The sequence below is a fragment of the Sciurus carolinensis genome, chromosome 3 (genome assembly GCF_902686445.1).
Source record: "Sciurus carolinensis chromosome 3, mSciCar1.2, whole genome shotgun sequence".
Classification (NCBI taxonomy): Eukaryota; Metazoa; Chordata; class Mammalia; order Rodentia; family Sciuridae; genus Sciurus; species Sciurus carolinensis.
Window position 1 is genome coordinate 66,440,213 of NC_062215.1, and position 19,182 is coordinate 66,459,394.

The following is a 19,182-nucleotide window of genomic DNA, read 5'->3' on the forward strand; positions in this document are numbered from 1 at the left end:
AAACCCATCAGTAAAGAAAAGGAAAACATATACAACAATTAAAAAAAAATAAATTAGCTGAGTTTGGTCATATTTCAAAACACAACTCTGGGAGGAGAAGCTACAGAATGATAAGACTAGTGCAGTACTGTCTTAGTCTGTTTTGTATTGCTAAACAGAATACCAAGTCTGGGTAACTTATAAAGACAAAAAATTTATTTGCCACAGTTCCCAAGGCCAGAAGTACAACATCCAAATACCAGCATCTGATGATATTTCTTTTTAAAAAAATATTTTTTTAGTTGTAGATGGACACAATACTTTTATTTTATTTTTATGTGGTGCTGAGGATCAAACACAGTGCTTCACACATGCTAGGCAGGCGCTTTACCACTGAGCTAAAACCCCAGCCCTGGAGATTAGGTTTTTTTTTTTTTTTTTGGGTACTGGAATTGAATTCAGGGACACTGGGCAACCAAGCCACATCCCCAGCCCTATTTTGTATTTTATTTAGAGACAGGGTCTCACTGAATTGCTCGATGCCTCTCTTTCGCTTTTTGCTGAGGCTGGCTTTGAACTCATGATCCTCCTGCCTCAGCCTCCCGAGCCTCTGGAATTACAAGTGTGTGCCACCACACCCAGTGGGATTAGGCTTTTAACACATGAACTTTGGGGGACACATTCAAAGCACAGTAAATACTGTTTAAATAATAATAATTTTTAAAAAATCCTGACATAATTTTAAAAGATATGGTAGTAATGGATTATAACTCTTTGAACAAAATAAGTAGCCATGAGACTATACTGAAATAAATGCATACAGAAGAAAAAAACTCTTACAGTATAAAGGACTGGGGAGTCAGGCATCATGGTTCATGCCGGTAATCCCAGTGGCTCCGGAGGCTGAGGGGGGAGAATTGGGAGTTCAAAGCCAGCCTCAGCAATTTAGCAAGGTCCAAAGCTATTTAGCAAGATCCTGTCTCAAAATAAAAAATAAAAAGGGCTGGGGATATAGCTCAGTGGTACAGTGCCCCTGGATTCCATCCCCAGGACCACAAATGAATACATTACAGTAAAAAAGTGATTATTGAGTAATACAGACTCAAACTATCTCCTTAAAAGATACTTATTTTTACAAAGTGGAGAAAGTTGGTAGGTGCCATCTTAACCTAATGTTAAAGTTAATCCATTACATTCCATCATCCCATTTATGGGTCACCTACAAAACTTAAATTGACCAACAAATACAACATTTATGCAACTTTGAAAAAAGAATTACATAATTATTTTTGATTCCAGGGATTGAACCCAAGGGCACGTAACACATCCCCAGCCCTTTTTATATTTTTTATTTTGAGACAGGGTCTCACTAAGTTGCTTAGGGCTTCAGTAAATTGCTGAGGCTGGCCTTGAACTCAAGATCCTCCTGCCTCAGCCTCCCAAGCTGCTGGGATTATAGTCATGTGCCACCATGTTCAGCACTGAAAAACTATACATATATTTAAGAGTTCTACCCTTTTAAGAAAACAGGTAAATGATTAGTGATAATATTTACTAGTTGTCATTATTATAGTAAATCAACAAGTTCTAGTTATGATTTTCAACCTATTTTAATGAACCTATGTCAATTTCATCGAAAATATTCCCAGAATTAAAAACTTAGGACTTAATGGCTTAATAGCACCAGTAACAAGACAAACTAACACCAAGTGGCTCCTGATGTGATGCTCTGAGAATGACACATCATTTCTATAATACTTCTGCCAAAGATACATGACTGGATTCAATCCTGAGGAAATACTCCCCAAGTTGGTGAACATTCTATAAAATAACTAGCTTACACTCTTCAGAGAGTCAACACAAAGATGGAAAAACTATTCCAGATTAAAAGAGACTATAAGAGACATAATAATTAAAAATAATACATGACGCAAATATTTTTCTGTAAAGAATTTTTTTTCTATAAAGAATGAAACAACTAAATCTGGTAAGGTCTGTAAGTTAGACAATAGTATTATAACTTGATTTTCTGATTATGATAATCATCGGTTTTATTCTAAAATAAATATTAAGATATTTTAAATATTTTATCTGCTTTATTGAATATCATTTGCAAAGAAGTAGAGAAAAAATTATGAAATGAATACAGTATTGGGGAAGCTGAGTAAAGGGTATTTGGTAATTCTTTTTATTATTTCTTTTTTCTTCTTTTGGAGCTGGGAATTGAACCCAGGGCCTTGTGCATGCTAGGAAAGCACTCTACCAACTAAGTGACATCCCCAGCAATACTTGGTAATTCTTGTACTAGTCTTTCAATTGTTCTGCAAAGCATACAAAATACTATATGGATAAATATATATGATGAGAGAGATGTGAGGAATATGGGGACCTGGATTTTCTTTTTTTTTTTTTTTCCTGGTACTGGGGATGGAACCCAGAGGCACTCTACCACTGAGTGACATCCCTAGCAATTTCTATTTTATTTTGACAAGGTCTGGCTAAGTTGCCCAGGTTGGCTTCAAACTTTGCAATCCTCCTTTCATGGCCTCCAGAGTACTTGGGTGTGAGCCACTGTGCCCAGCTAGGACCTGAATTTTATCCCTAATATTTTGTTTCTCTAAAACATAAAAACACACTTATACTTATTAACCCTGAATAAATAATCGTGTATATTAATTAGAGTGTTGTGTAATGAAGGATTTGGCTGGTTTATGTCCCGGTTCCTGGGAGAAATTTTCCAAGTGATAGGAGCGTGTCTGCTAGGGGACCTCTCACACTTATTAACAGCTAATGTTAATAAGGTGACTCAAGGTGGGTCCCTAGATAGTTCACTGCAAATAAGATGTCTTTAGATGAGAACTGCCACAAAGACCAACCAGGTGATTAGAAGGTTGAAATTTGAGCCACATGGTATCCAACCAAATCTCTGGAGAGAGGAGGGAATGTGAACTGCAAACTATGATTCAGTCAGCTCACATAATAAAGCCCTGATACAAATTTTGGATACCAGAGTTAGGCACAGGCCTATAATTCCAAGGATTTGGGAAGTGGAGGCAGGAGGATCACAAGTTTAAGGCCAGTCCTCAGCAATTTAGTAAGCCCTAAGCAACTCAACAAGACCCTGGTCTCAAAATAAAAAGGGCTTGGGATGTGGCTCAGTGGTACAGTGCCCCTGGGTTCAATGCAGAGGCAAAACTTTTTATAAGGTTTGGGGGTATAGCTCAGTGGTAGAGTGTTTGCCCAGTACATGAGAGGCCCTGATTTCAATCCCCTAACACCACGCACAAAAATAACCTGATAAGGCTGGGATTGTGGCTCAGTGGTAGAGCACTTGCCTAGCACATGTGAGGCACTCAGTTTGATCCTCAGCACCACATAAAAATAAATAAAATAAAGGTATTATGTTCATCAAAACAAAACAAAACAAAACCTGACGTATAATTATTTTAAAAAATCAATTTATGTACGTTTCTTGGAATGCATCTATTTCATAGAATTACATAGAAAGGTATGAATGATACCCTTTCTTAAAGGTAAAATGGTTTAAAAAAGAACATGATCCAAAAACGGAGCAATTTCAAAGGCAACAAAACAGCTAATTTACTCCTATTAATTTGCAATCTGGTTAATTTTGGATTTAAATAGCAAGCATCACTAATAAACAATCTAACTTCCTTCTTCCCACAGTAAACACCTAGAACAAAGATTTTAAAAATTCAGCTATATGGCTAATAAACTTGTGAAAATGTTTAACTTCATAATAAATTCAAGAAATAACAAAATGAGAATTTTATTTTGTCTATCAGTTACAGATTGGGGAAAAAATAGTAACAATGCTTCAGTGACATTAAGACACTCACACTGCAGGAATGTGGCAGGTTAGTCTGTTATTTCAGGAAGATGTATTAAATCATAGGTCAAGAAACATGTCCTTGTTAGGGGGGAAAAACTTGTTAGGAAAAAAGAAAAGACAAGAGAAAGATGCCTTATCAAGTCATGGCAAAGGATTTTTGATACAGAAACACATTTCTCACTACATTAACTCTAAAATAGGATTTATTGTCTCTTAAAACATTGACTAAGAACTTTGAATGACAATGATGTGTCAATGTAGGTTTCCCAGCTGTAACAGACATAGTACTCTTGTGGGGACTGTTGGTAATGGGGGAGGCTACGCATGTGTGGGTGTACAGGGCACTTCATGAGAAATCTCTGTACCTTTCAGTTGTTGTGAAAATAAAAATACTCTAAAAAAATAAAGCATATTTTTAAAAAAGAAATGGATAACATGAATAGTCCTAGATGTACTACAGAAATAGAAAACCTTCGAACAGGTAAAAGTCTAGGATGGCAAATTCACTGGTTAATTCTGGCAAATGTGTAAGGAACAAATAATACCAGTTCTACACAAACACTTCTAGAAAACAAAAGAAGAAACACTTCCTAACTTTCTTTGAGGTCAGTCATTACCTCAGTACTAAAACTAGTTTATAAAGACATATGAAAAAAGACAAATATCCCTCTTGTGAAAAGACATAAAAATCCTCAATACAATAATAAAAACTGTATCAGAAATAATATTTAAAGAATAATGCATAATAAAATGGAACTTCTCTTGAGAATACAATAGCTGAAAATCTAACACTGTGTGAAGAAAAAAAAACAAATCTTTTTCTCTGTATCCATACTCAATACAGCACAGAACACTTCTTTGACCATAAGTGGGCTGTTCTGTTTTATTTCCCCTACCCCCAAACAATTCTCCAAACTCTCTGGACACCAGCTGGATGTCCTATAATTCAACTCAATTTTGATACTCCATCTAGAGACGGCATCAGATTCCACAAGTTAAGGGTTCATTTCCACAAGGCTGTCCCCACTTTAGGTACCAATCATAAATCTGAGCCTCACATACAGCTGACTAACTTGGTATAAACCAGGAGTTCCCATGTCATCCTCCTCTTCTGGTAGATATTTTGATAGAATGGTCTTGGAACTCGGAAATACTTATGTTTACCAGTTTGTTATAAAGAATAGAGAGGAACCGATAAAGAGATGCATAGGGCAAGGTACGAAGGAGGGCACAGAGATGTCATATTCCCTCTAAGTGCAACACCCTTGCAGCAGCTCATTGAGTACAGCATCTCGAAGCTCATCATACCTTGTGACTCAATAGTTTCATCTCCAGCACTGCCAACCCCAATGCCCTTTTCTGGAAGGTTCATAGGTGGGGCTGAAAAATCCCAACCCTCTAAATATTTGTTCTTTCCAGTAACTGGCCCTAACATGAGGCTGTGTAGGAATCTCACTCTAAGTCACCTCACAGTGAACTTGGGTGTTATCAAAGGGGCTCACTATAAATAAAAAAGAAGGTGCTTTCACTCAGGAGATTCCATGGATCTTGGGAGCTTTGTGATGGAAACTGAGAACAAAGACTTTGTATTATACTATGTAATGTAATAGACCATATCAGGAGAAGAAAAACTATATTATCTCAATAAATGCACAAAAATAATATGACAAATATCCACTTGCAGTAAAAACTCTCAGCAAACTATGACTTGAAGAGAATTTCCTATATCTGATGCAGGGTGTCAACAAAATACCTATCACTGGCATATCACTGCCCTCCCAAGACCTGGAACAGGCAAGGATGTCACTTTCGACACTGCTGTTCAAACTCATACCTACTAGCCACTGTAGTAAGACAAGAAAAGAAAAATACACAACACTAACAAAAAAAAACTTAAAAATGAATCAAATGGAGGGATATAAGATATACATATATTAGAATAGTCAAAATATTAAGATATTAATTACCTTCAAACTATATAATCCACAAGTTTGAGCCAATCATAATAAAAATACAACATAGTTTTTCTTTTATAAATAGACATCCTGGGGACTGAGGTTATAGTCAGTGGCAGAGCACTTGCCTGGCATATGTGAGGCATTGGGTTCAATCCATAGCACCACATAAAAATTATTAAACAAAATAAAGGTATTGTGTCCATCTACAACTAAAAAAATACTAAAAAAGAAAAAAGAAAACTACTAAAAAATAAAAAAACTGACTCTAAAAGTAATATTGAAGGACAAAGGAACTAGACTAACCAAAACAATTTTGAAAAAATGGAGAACAAAGTTCAAAGAATCACATTTCTTGATTTCAAGATTTACCATAGAGGGACAGTAATGACAGTGATTCTGGCAAAAAGAGACATACATACATAAATCAATAAAAAGGTTAGGTTCAGAAACAGAAACAGACTCATACACATATGGTCAAGTGATTTCTGACAAAGGTGAAAAGGCATTCAGTGGAAAGAGGATTATCTTCAAAAAATGATGTTGGAGCCAAGCCAGCCTCAGCAAGTTAGCTAGGCGCTAAAGCAATTTAGCAAGACCTTGTCTCAAAATAAAAAAATTAAAAAAAAAAAAAGAACTTAGCTCAATGGTGAAGCACCCATTCAATCCCTAGTACAAACAACAAAAGAATAAAAAGCACTGGGATGCAGATCAGTGGTAAAGCACCCTTGAGTTCAATCCCTAGTACAGAACCAAAAAAAAAGAGAAAGTATTTGAACTACTGGAATTCAGATATAAAACAAAACAAAACGCCACCCATATTTCACACATTCTACTAAAAGTAACTCAAAATGGCTCATAGACCTAAATGTAAACATTTTAAAACAAATCTGTGATTGTGAATTATGCAAAGATACATCATCAAATTGATCTAAATGCATTAATTTTGCACTAAAAACTTGACTGGGGTTGTATCTCAGTGGTTAGAGCATGCACTTAGTATACAAGAGGCATTGGGTTTACTAAGAAAACAACAAAACACTAAAACCTTTCACTCTACAAATACTTTGTAGGAGAATGGAAAGACAAACCCATCCTAAATTGAAAATATCTTAAGTCAAAAAAGCACTTAAGGGCTGAGTGTGGTGGCACATACCTGTAATCTCAGCAATTTGGGAGGCTAAGGTAGGAGGATTGCAACTTTGAGATCAGTCTCAGCAATTTAGCAAGACTCTAAGCAACTTAGCAAGACAACCCTGTGTCAGAATTAAAAATAGAAAGGGCTGGGAACGTGGCTCAGTAGTTAAGTGCCTCTAGGTTAAATCCCTAGTACCCAAAAAGATAAAATAAAATAACTTGAATACTTTATGTAATTTACTTAATTCTCAAATCCAAAAACACTGGCATCATCAAACTACAGTATGGGCTGCTTCCCCTGTGATTCTATGGCAAAATGGGGGCAGGCTCGCTGCCACTGCCCAGCATCATGGAGAGGACCCTGCCACAGATCACAGGCCTAGGAGAAGATCAAAACCCAAAACTAAAAGCAGGATTTCCACCGAATGAGCATTGCTTTCCTACCATTGCAAACTTGAAAAATTTTAAGTTGAATCAAGTCTTTTTCTTCTAACTTCTTCCCTTAGTGCTGGCAACTTATTGGTATCTTCCTATTGTCTGTTCACTACCTCCTGTGATTGAGTCATCTCTTCTCTGAGTTCTTGCACTTATTCATTGCCATCTTCCTTCAAAATTGTGACCAAAGGAAACCTAAAGGTCAGTTCTTAGTAATCAGCTAACATAACTGATTACCTCCACTTGCCCCACAAGTTTCCTTCACCTGATTTCAAGGATTCCAAACTGCTGCTTTTCCAGTCCACCTCACTTCCTCCTCCTCCCCAAAACCTAGTGTTGATTCTTTTCCTTCCAACTGCTAACCATTGGAGTTCTCTAAGATACCTATACTCATTATGTGGCTAATCTCATCCAATCTCATGGTTTTAAATATAGTCTATAGGTCAAAAACAGCCCCAATCAATATCTTTAGCCTGGACGTCTGTACCAAATTCCAGATTTGTATATCCTAACCATCTATTCCACCTCTTCACCTGTATATTTAATAAGGAACTTGAATTTAATTTGTCAAAGAAGAAACTGATATTCCTCCAGAAATCTGCTCTTCCTACAGCCTTACATATTGCAGGAAAATAGCAATTCTATCCTTCTATTTACTTAGTTCAAACCCCTAGAGTCATAGTTGATCTAGCCTTATTCCCTCAATTTACCACCTCATAGGACAGGTAGCAGACTGTTAAGAGCACAACTGTGAAGGTATTCTGTCAGGATTTAAATCATGACAAGAAACAGTCTCTCTGTGCTTTTTATTTCTTCATCTGTAAAAGACAGGAGCTGGGCATGGTGGCGCATACTGGTAATCCCAGTGGCTTGAGAAGCTGAGGCCTTAAACAACTCAGTGAGACCCTGTTTCTAAATAAAACACAAAAAAGAGCTGGGGATGTGGCTCAGTGGTTAAGTACCCCTGAGTTCAATCCATGGTACCAAAAAAAAAAAGAGAGAGAGAGAGAAAGAAAGAAAGAAAAGATAGACAAGAGTAGCCTACCTCCTAGACTACTGGGACTAAGGAAAACCGCTAACACCAAAAGAAAGAAACTGGATTTTTTTTTTTTTTTTGTGGTACTGGACCTTGAACTCAGGAATGCTCTACCACTGAGCTACACTCCCAGCCCTTTTTACTTTGTTTTGAGACAGAGTCTAGTTAAGCTAGCTAGGCTGGCTTTGAACTTGCAATCCTCCTGCCTCAGTGGCCCAAGCCACTGAGATTATAGGCATGTGCCATAGTAACTGATGGAAGTCATTTATAAAAGAGAAAATGGGAAGCTGGGTGTGTTGGTGCACACCTATAATCCCAGTGACTCAGGAGCCTGAGGCAGGAGGATTGTAAATACCAGGCCAGCCTGGGAAATTTAGAGGGACCCTGGGAGGGAGGTGGGGAAGAGGCGATGGAGAACAAAAAGTAAAAATACAATTAAAAAATTAAGGTCACGAAATCCTAGAAGCAAGGAAAAAGAAATAGGAATGTCCGGGCAGGAAGCTGGAGCAAGGCCTGGAAAGAAGTGGCTGCCAGCAGACCTAAGCACCAAAATGGGCTCTAGGAACTGTTCAGATCCAGCCAGTAACATGGGTTTCTCTGGCATCAGCAGCTCTAAATCTTCCAAATACTTCCAACAGTGACAGTGTGGCTAACCAACAGAGCAGTGCCTATCAGAGTATAATTACCGTTCTGACTACTAGGCCCTTAAGTAGCCTCCAAAAACTGGACGAAGTTTATCTTTATTCAAACAGGACCATCTGCCACTCTTATATAGGAGGTCTCCCCTCCCATTTATATCAACTGACTTAATTGCTAATGCCTGAAATTCTTTTAAACAAAGGGAGAAAAGACTCTCATACTATGTTCAAAGAAAAAAAAAATGACAAAAATGCAACGTCTGGCTAAAATGATACTGAGTTTAACCAAGTTCAGTTAATTACTCTGCCAAGTGGGGCCTAGGCATGTATCTTTGGGAAAGGATGAAGGAACTAACAGTTTATTGAGGCCTATCAAGTGTCAGGCCAAAGACAGAAGATGGGAAGTGGTGGACTCAAATCATTTTGTGTAATATTCAATGTCTTACTCAATAAATATTTACTGAATGATTTAAGAAACAAACCTAAGTGTGCAATCTATCAGATCTATCTTCCTGTGTCCACAGAGGGAGAATTTTTTGTTATTGTTGCTGTTTTTTTTTTTTTTTTTTGTATTGTGGATTTAACCCAGGGATGCTTAACCACTGAGTCACTGGGATTATAGGCATGTGCCACTGTACCCAATCACAGAGGGAGAATTTAAGAAGCAGAGCATCAGATCAAGTGGTAGGAGTCACCATCACTAGGGCATAAAAGGTCATATAAAAAGGAAAGGAAGGGGGGCTGGAATTGTGACTCAGTGGTAGAGCACTTGCCTAGCATGTGTGAGGTACTGGGTTCAATTCTCAGCACCACATAAAAATAAATAAATAAAATAAAAGTCTATCAACATCTAAAAAATTTAAAAAAAAAAAAAAAAAAAAGGAAAGGAAGGGCTGGGTAGCTCAGTGTTTTAGAGGGAGTACTTAGCACACAGAAGACCCTACGCCCTAGGTTCAATCCCTGGCACTGAGAAAGAAGAAAAGAAAGAATAAAAAAGCTAAGGATGCAGTAACAGAGAAATTATAGATTTCAAAAGTAACTATAATCATGTTTGTTCTTTTGTGAAAAAGACAAAAAAATTATTATTATTTTCATTATGATATCTGGCCTGAATCTATCAAGTCAAAAGTGTCTGTCATGGGAGCTGGAGAGAGAGCTCAGTCGGTAGAGTGCTTGCCTTGCAAGCACAAGGCCCTGGGTTCGATCCCCAGCACCCAAAAAAAAAAAAAAAAAAAAAAAAAAACGGTCTGTCATTACACAGAAATAGTTTGTTCTCAGGAGATTCACTGATGAAAGTATTTCTATAAACAAGGGACATATGCAGAGAATGGGTATGGTAATATAGAAAACTCATGACTACTTGGAGAAAAACAGATTTTGGATCTTAGATACTATCATAGTTTAGTGTTCTTTTTTTTTTTTTTTTTTTTGATACAGGGTCTTGCTATGTTACTCAGGCTGACACTGAACTATTGAGCTCAAGCAATCCTCTTGCTTCAGTCTGTCTACAGACGTATGCCACTATGCCCAGCTTGTCTGCCATAGTTTAGATCTGGAATGTCCCTGGAAGGCGCAGGGATTAAAGGTTTGGTCCTCATCTTGGCACTACTGAGAGATGGTGGAAACTTCAAGAGATGGAGCTGAGTAGGAGACTTTAGATCACTGGAGGTATGGTCTCAAAAGGGTGATGAGACCCCAGGCCCTTTATCTTCCCTCTTTTGTAACTAGCCATGAGGTGAATAGTTTTGCTCTGTGATGTGCTACTGCTGTGATGTGTTGCCCCGACACAGGCCCAAAAGCAAGGGGATCAACTGATGATGAACTGGAACTTCCAAAACTGAGTGCCCAAATCACCATTTTCTCTTGTAAGTTAATTACTCAGGAGACTACAGTAATGGAAAATTGACTAATACTAAGTCATTTTTCTCCCCTATTTTTTGTTGTATTTTTCTGGTTATTAAGACATGTTATTCTTCATAATAAAAGCTGTGAAAGAAGGTGTCAAAAGTGAGACAAAGCATAAACTACCATATTCTGCCAATGCTGACAGTTCAAATTATTTGGCTGGAGGAGAAAATTTTAACCATGGCTCATATAAAACTTTCAGATATTCTTCATGCCTTATATAACAAGGGACTAAGAACAAGAGGAACTTGAGATAAGCAATCATAGTAAAATACTATCATCTAAAGAATTAAAACTTAGAGCAGAGTTTGTTACACTGACATGAGTATAGTGAAAATCAGGCAAGTTTTACTTTTTTATATCAAAACAGGACTGTTCCTAAAAAGAGGCATTTAGAAATAAGATCATAAAACATATTGCTCAAATAACAAGAAAAGGAAAAATTTCCTATATAGGATTAAAAGAATAAAGAAAAAGAATTGATTAGTGATGAGAGAAGCTTGCTTTAAGTTTCATTTTAAAGAGAAGTGTATGGTTTGGGTACACTGATATTTGTCTCTCTCAGAGACTTGTTCTCATAGATTGACAAAGGGAAAAAATCCTTTGTCCCTGATTTTCATATATATATATATATATATATATATATATATATATATATTTTTTTTTTTTTTTTTTTTTTTTTTTTTTGGTTGTCAATGACCTTTATTTTACTTATTTATATGTGGTGCTGAGAATCGAACCCAGTGCCTCACACAAGCTAGCTAAGCGCTCTACCACTGAGCCCCAGCCCCAGCCTTTGAATTTTTAAGAATGATTTTTATGCCAGGTGTGGAGGTGGTTGCCTGTAATCCCAGCAATTTGGAAGGCTATAGCAGGAGGATCCCAAGTTTGAGGTCAGCCTTTGCAACTTAGTAAGACCTTGTCTTAAAATAAAAAATAAAAGGTTGGGTTATAACTCAGTGGTAGAGTGCTTACCTAGCACATGTGAGGCACTGGGTTTGATTTTATGCACCACATAAAAATAAAGGTACTGTGTCCATCTACAACTAAAAATATTTTTTAAAAAACTTTAAAAATAAATAAATAAAAAATAGGGTCTGGGGATATAGCTCAGTGGTAAAGTGCTCCTGGGTTCAATCCCCAGTACCAAAGGTGGGGGAGGGGGAAGACTTATGAGGTATTATATTTTATCTGTATTTACAGAGAAGAAAACAGACATAAACGTATTGCATTTTTACACACATTATACCAGTTAATCTTCATAAAGACTTCATGAATACAGATGAGAAAAATGAAACAGAGAAATATAGAACCCTCCCAAAGTAACACTGCCTATAAATGATAAGTAAACTCAGGATATTTTTATTTTAAAACTGATACATATTTTGTGTACTTCGCTATGTTGCTTAATTCATGACAGATGTTTTATCATTTTTAAAAAATTTGTTTTAGGTTCCAGCTCTGTTGCTCAGGCTGGTCTCAAATTCATGGGCTCAAGCAATCTTCCTGTTCCAATCTCCCAAGTAACTGGGACTACAGATGGGTGCCACTGTGCCCAGATTATGACAGATGTATTCATATCTACTTGCCTGAATGTTAATGTCTGCCCACAGATGTAGGTTGGAGCGCTGGAGTAGAGAACACCTGAGGATTCAGAATCATTCCGGAGTGCTATATTTCTTCGACTGCTCAGACTGTATCCCTCAAAGCCAGTTGTCCACTCTATTTTAAAAGCAAAGATATTGAAAATTATTAGATTCCTATTCAAGGATAACTTCAATACAGACACATTAGATAGAGTTTAGAAGTGAAATTGACTACTTATAGAGGTCATGGACAAACTTACTAAGATAAAGGGTTCAGTAATAGGGTATCAAGGTCACTCTCACAAATCACAAAAAGATTTCAGTACATTCCTATGCAATTTTGGTATGGCATCAATTAAGTGTTATCTCCTAGCTAATAAAAATCTGGTTTGGTGGAGCATGCCCGCAATCCCAGCAACTCGGAAGGCTGAGGCAGAAGGATTACAAGTTCAAAGTCAGCCCCAAACTTAGGGGACCCTGTCTCAAAATAAAACATAAAAAGGGGATATAGCCCTGGGTTCAATCCCCAGTACCAAAAAAAAAAAAAAAAAAAAAAAAAAAATCATGGTTAAAGTTTAACTGAGCTTATTCCAACCTGATTAATTAATAGGGGCTTGGAATGTAGCTCAATGGTAGAGTGCATGGTTTGCATGAGCAATGCCTAGTATAACATCAAAAAAAGAACACTGGGCTGGGGATATAGCTCAGTTGGTAGAGTGCTTGTCTAGCATGCACAAGGCCCCAGGTTCAATTTCCAGCACCACCCAAAAAAAAAAAAAAAAAAAAAAAAGAACACTGCCAGGCACAAGAGTGCATGCCTATAATTCCAGCTACTGGGAAGAGTGAGGCAGGAGGACTGCAAACTTCAAGGCCAGCCTGAACAACTTAGCAAGACCCTGTGTCAAAGCAAAATCAAAACGAGTGGGGTATAACTCAGTGGTTGAGCACTTGCCTGGTATGGGTGAGGCCCTGGGTGCAATCCCCAATACTAGAAAAAAAAGAAGAAGAAGAAAGAAAAAAAAACTCCACCTAATTAAAAAATGAGTAGATGGCCAGATGTGTGGTACATGCCTGTGGTCCCAGCTACTCAGGCAGATGAGGCAGGAGAATTCTAAAACTCAGGAGTTCAAGGACGGTCTGGGTAACATATAGAAATCCTGTCTTCTATTTAAAAAAAAAAAAAGAGGAATATGTCTGAGACTGTCTTTAGAAATAGTAAAGGAGAAGAGAGACTAATTTCAAATTATAAGACTTAAGAAAATGCCTCTGCCCAGATATTTATTGAAGGTTTGGAAAAATTTGTGTCCTATGAAATCAATCTTTGATTTTAGATGATGATAAGAATATGTCTAGCATTAGACATAAGAACTGATGAGAACAAAATTTACATTAAGTAATTTGAAAAAAAGACATTTCATGCTGTTCTCATCACTTCAGGATTTATCTTTAGAAAAAAGGTTGTCAGTAGGTTGTCCTTAGCACAGAATGTAACTGTTCCTACATGCAGTTAAGCCTTAGGGCTGAGACAGTAACAGCATACCATGAGGCACCAAAGTAGAATGACCTATTTGGGGGACACTCCATGGACTCCACTCCTGTCGGCCATCTCCTCGGGCACAGACTCGGAACTGATAGTCAACATTGGGGTCTATATGCAATACTATGAATTCAGTTTCAGAACCTACATATACATCTTCAAAATGATTTGAAGAGCATTTACGGAACTGAAGCCTGTAATCTTGGGCTGTGAAGTCGTCATCCACCTAGGAAGAAAGGTTTTATGTTAGGAGAAAAGCAGGAAACAAATGGGGACATTCTGGACCAAGCACACAGATTCATGTACTAGATATGGGCTATGCTAGGGAAGGTCACAGGAAATATGTCATCACTATTTACTTTCTTTTTTTATTGACCCAAGTGTTTAATACTTCCCAGTATGACATGAAAAAAAAAAATCCAATTTCTTAAAGAAATGGCATGTTTTTCTAAACAATAATGCCATAGTAAAACATTCAGAATTCATGAATAGGTATTCTACAACTATATATCACTAATATAATAAAGAATTAATATCCAGAATGTATAATCCTAAAATAAATAGGAGACCAGTCACTCGATAAAAAAGGGCAAAAGATATGAATAAGTTAGATTAAGAAATATAAATCTCTAAGAGCAGGGTGCAGTGGCACAAACCTATAATCCCAGTGGCTTGGGAGACTGAGGCAGGAGGAACCCAGGTTTGAAGACAGTTTCTGCAACTTAGGCTGTAAGCAACCTAGTGAAACCCTGTCTCTAAATAAAAAATAAAAAGTGCTGGGGATATGGCTCAGTGGTTAAGCACCCTTGGGTTCAATCTCCAGTAATGTCACCAAAAAAAAAAAAAAAAAAAAAAAAAGAAAGAAAAGAAAAGAGAAGAAAAAGAAATATAAATTGCAAGCTAGGCATGGTGGCACATGCCTGCAGTCCCAACAGCTCAGGAAGCTAAGGCAGGAAGATGTCAAATTAGGGGATAGCTTCGACAACTTAGCAAAGCTCTTAGCAACTTAGCAAGACCCTGTCTCAAAATAAAAAGTAAAAGGGCTGGGGATGTAGCTCAGTGGTAAAGTGTCCCTGGTAAAAGAGAGAGAGAGAGAGAGAGAGAGAGAGAGAGAGAGAGAGAGAGAGAGAGAGAGAGAGAGAGAAAAGAAGAAGAAGAAGAAGGAGGAGGAGGAGAAGGAGGAGGAGGAGGAGGAGGAGGAGAAGAAGGAGAAGAAGGAGGAGGAGGAGGAGGAGAAGAAGGAAAAGAAGGAGGAGGAGGAGGAGGAGAAGAAGAAGAAAAAGAAGAAGAAGAAACAACGTTCAATAGAATGAATCTGACATAACTTTTCCATGTTCATATATGAATATACCCCCAGTGAAACTCCACATCATGTACATCCACAAGAATGGGATCCTAATTAGAATAAGTTATACTCCATATATGTGTAATATGTCAAAATACACTCTACTGTCATGTACATCTAAAAAGAACAAAAAAAAAAAATTACAATGTTGGGATAGATTTTTAAAAGTATCTTCAAGGGACTGGTGATGTAGCCCAAGGGCAGAGCATTTTCCTAGCATGCATGAAGTCATGGGTTCCCATCCCTAGCAACACATACACATACAAAATTACCTTTAAAACTATTTCAAACTGTAGAATCACCTCCTTTCATGTTCACAGTGACTTTATCTTAATTGTAAAGCAAAAGGGACTTTTGTTTAGAAAGAGAAGAAAATATTTAAAGGTAGTTTAAGGAAAAAACTTCAGCATCCACAATCTCGAATCTATAATGTTGAAGCCACTTCTGCAATTCTGAATTACATACCTTACACCATCGTACTATGATGCCTCCAGGTTTCTCTATTAGTTCTTCTATCTGCACTGGTGGGCGAGATGCTACTGTTCCATGCTTAAAAATGTGATCTTTAACTATGTTAAGAATTGAATCATCCAACTGAGCAGATAAACAAGGCACATCAACCAGTAAAGGCACTTCTGGTAAGCTGAGGAAACAAAGCTTACATGTTTATTAGGCTTTTAACTTAAATTAAAAATAAAATAGAGTTAAAAATACAAGGAATTTACTGTTAGGTCAGTAACATCCTAGAAGGGTCCTGAAGTCCTCAGTAAATAATTCTTGTGACAGTGGGGGACTTTGTGGTGAAGACCTTTAGTCTTCATAAAGATTACATAACAATTCTCTTCTCAAATAAATATGAGCAAAAAGAAAACTGGTAGGATCACAACTGTCAATTTTATAACAAAAGATCCACTTTACTCAATTTCAATGATACATTCAGAATCCTGCCTCCACAGGGTTCATGCTAATTTTCTCTGTACTATTCCAATTTTAGTGTATATGCTGCTTAAAGTAAGAACTCAATAATTCTCTTCACAACTGAAAATGAAAAAAAAATCTATAGTATTATGAGGCTAAAGATTTATAATCACGACTATTTCATACTAATACTAATGCTAATGAGCAGTGAAGCCTGAGAGCTATATTCTCTATCTCCCTTAATCAGAATCTTTAACAGGGGGGCAAAAGGAGACATAATTTAAATGCTTAAAAGTAAGACCAGGGGCTGGTTTGTGGCTCAGTGGTAGCCTAGCATGTGTGAGGCACTGGGTTGATTCTCAGCACCACATAAAAATAAATGAATAAAATAAAAAGGTCTGTGAACAGCTTAAAAAAAAAAAAAAAAAAAGTAAGTCCAGCTGGATGCAATATACCACACCTATAATCCCAGCTACTAGAGAAGGCAAGAGGTTGGCAAGTTCAAGGTCAGTCTGGCCAATTTAGGGAGACCCTGTCTCAAAATTTTAAAAATAAAAAATGGCTGAAGTGGTAGCTCCAAGGGTAGAGCACTTGCCTGGCAAGTGTGAGGCCCGAAAAAATATTCCCAGTGCCACAAAAAGGAAAACAAAAAAGTTAGAATGTCAAAACCTCTTTTACCTGTCCAACTGAATGTGTGAGGCTTTTTTGGTAAAGCTCCACAGTTTCTCATTCTGTTCTTCTATACCACCAAGAATGGCAATCTCACCTACAATTAAGAGTAAAAGAAAAATGGTCACATTATAGTCAACACAACTAGTACCTAAATGGGTTTCCGGTTTTCTTGCAAACAATTCCTAAGTGACACCATAGTCAAATTCCCAAGATGTAAAAGTAGAAACTATTTAATAAGTGACTTTATTGGTAAGCCCAAGAAGGGAAAATGGCAACATTTTGCCAGAGATGAAAGATTCTGCTCTAAAAAATCAAAATTGGTTTGACAACCAATTTTACACAAAGCAGCAGGCTCAGGGACTTCTGCCCACCTCTTCTAAAGAATCTCAGTAGGTCAGAAATCACACAACAGAACAACAAAAATGCTATAACAAGTGTAAGAAAATGATGGTTCCACAGTTGAAGGACACTGCCAGAACTTTTTTCCATCTGAAAGAGCCTGGAGTTACTCAAGTTTTTTTAGACCATCTGAACTCCTTGACCAAAAGAAAAACAGAGACATTGAATACTGCCTCAAAATCCTCCAAATTTCATAAATAAGTATTTATCCCTTGGGAGAAAGAGGAAAGAAAGAGTTTGAAATGAAAAATATTTCTGCAGTATAAGAAAAAAAAATTGAGTGTCAAATGCTATAACAAACATGTTATGTGCCTCAAAGAATTTTTTTCTAAAATGAAAACATTTCTCAGTCTTTGGGGCAATGGATGCACAACCCTGACCTGCGTTGACCTGTTTCTGGGTTTGTTTCCAAATACAAAGCCTCTGGGAAAAGACAGTCTGTGTTCCTGCTGGAAAGAATTTTCTCAAAGGCACTGTTAAGGTCAGTGAAAAGTAAACACTTCTCATTGAAGAAAAGATAAAACTATTATTAGTGTGTAAAGATAACACTAGTACCATGTTATAAGTAGGAAAATAGGATTAATTTTCAGTTCCAGGCTTGTGAGCTATGCAGACTTTTTATCTTATGCCACTCACAGTACTTACTCTGTGAAAAAGTTAAGAGTTCAGTTTCATTTGGTGGCTTCTTTTTCTCAATTGCCCTATAAATGCTGGCATCCCTTAGTGTTCTACCCTCTGTCACTTACTTTTCCCATGATATAATATCTCTTGATGATTTTACTTATTCCCAGATTCAGATTTGATATATATGTAATCAACTGCCACATTGACATCTCCAGCATGAGCTCTCTCCTAAGCATTATACCCACATTTTCATGTTAAATACATCAAATTCAACTCAAAACCAAATGCCTAAGTACCCACTAAAGGTCTCCCCCTCCCCCTTTACTTCCTATGTCAGTAAATAGTACCACCACTCACCCAATCATCCAAAACTAGGTTGGTTTGGTCATCTCTAATCCTTCCCTTTTTCTTCCTCTATTCATTATCTAGGTAATTCACAAAAATCAATAGTTGCTGATCAATAATCTCAATTCTATCTCAAAAACAAACAAACAAACAAACAAAAAAACCCACAACTCTTTAAAACCAGTCCTGTCTCATCTTCACTTGACAATCTTTGCCATTTTTCACCTGGATAATTTCTACAACTTTCTAATCAGTCTCTTCTGCCTCCAGTCTTACCACCTATAATCCAATCTCCAAACTGTAAACAGGGTCATTTAAAAAAATGTAATTCTGACTGTGACTCTGCTACTTAAAATACTTCAATAAACCCTTAACCTTTGAATATGCCATTCACTCCACTCCAGACATTACTTCTGCATGAAATCATAGTTACCTCTGTTTTTCCTTGTCTACTTGATGAATTTCCTCCAGCCTCTGCAATGGCTACAAAAATCTACCCTCTACTTTTCCAGAGAGACTGAAGCACTTCGTCCTCCCTGCTCCAGTAAAATCTTCCATCTCTCTAGGCTTGTATGTCTCTCCCACTGGGCTGCGAACCCCAAAGAACATTTAATGTACCTGACAAAGAGGCGGGCAGCACACACCTGTAATCCCATTGACAACTCACAACTTCAAGGCCAGCCCCAGCAACTTAGTGAGACCCTGTCCCAAAATAAAAACTAAAAAAGACTGGGGATGAAGGTTTGACTCCCAGTATTAAAAAACAAAAACAAAAACAAAAACAAAAAACTTGACAAGGACCTATGTTGAAGGCAGGA

General features: G+C 37.2%; 1 protein-coding gene across 1 annotated transcript in view; it reads right to left on the minus strand.

The window, feature by feature from the left end:
- The window catches only part of Crlf3 (cytokine receptor like factor 3), a 43,984-nt gene that overhangs the window by 7,900 nt on the left and 16,902 nt on the right, over positions 1 to 19,182 (minus strand). Inside the window, exons 3-6 of the mRNA XM_047546827.1 lie at positions 17,003 to 17,090; positions 15,872 to 16,049; positions 14,065 to 14,287; positions 12,528 to 12,660 (exon numbers count right to left, since the gene is read on the minus strand). Coding sequence (XP_047402783.1) covers positions 12,528 to 12,660; positions 14,065 to 14,287; positions 15,872 to 16,049; positions 17,003 to 17,090 — 622 coding nt within the window. The remainder of the gene's footprint in view (positions 1 to 12,527; positions 12,661 to 14,064; positions 14,288 to 15,871; positions 16,050 to 17,002; positions 17,091 to 19,182) is intronic.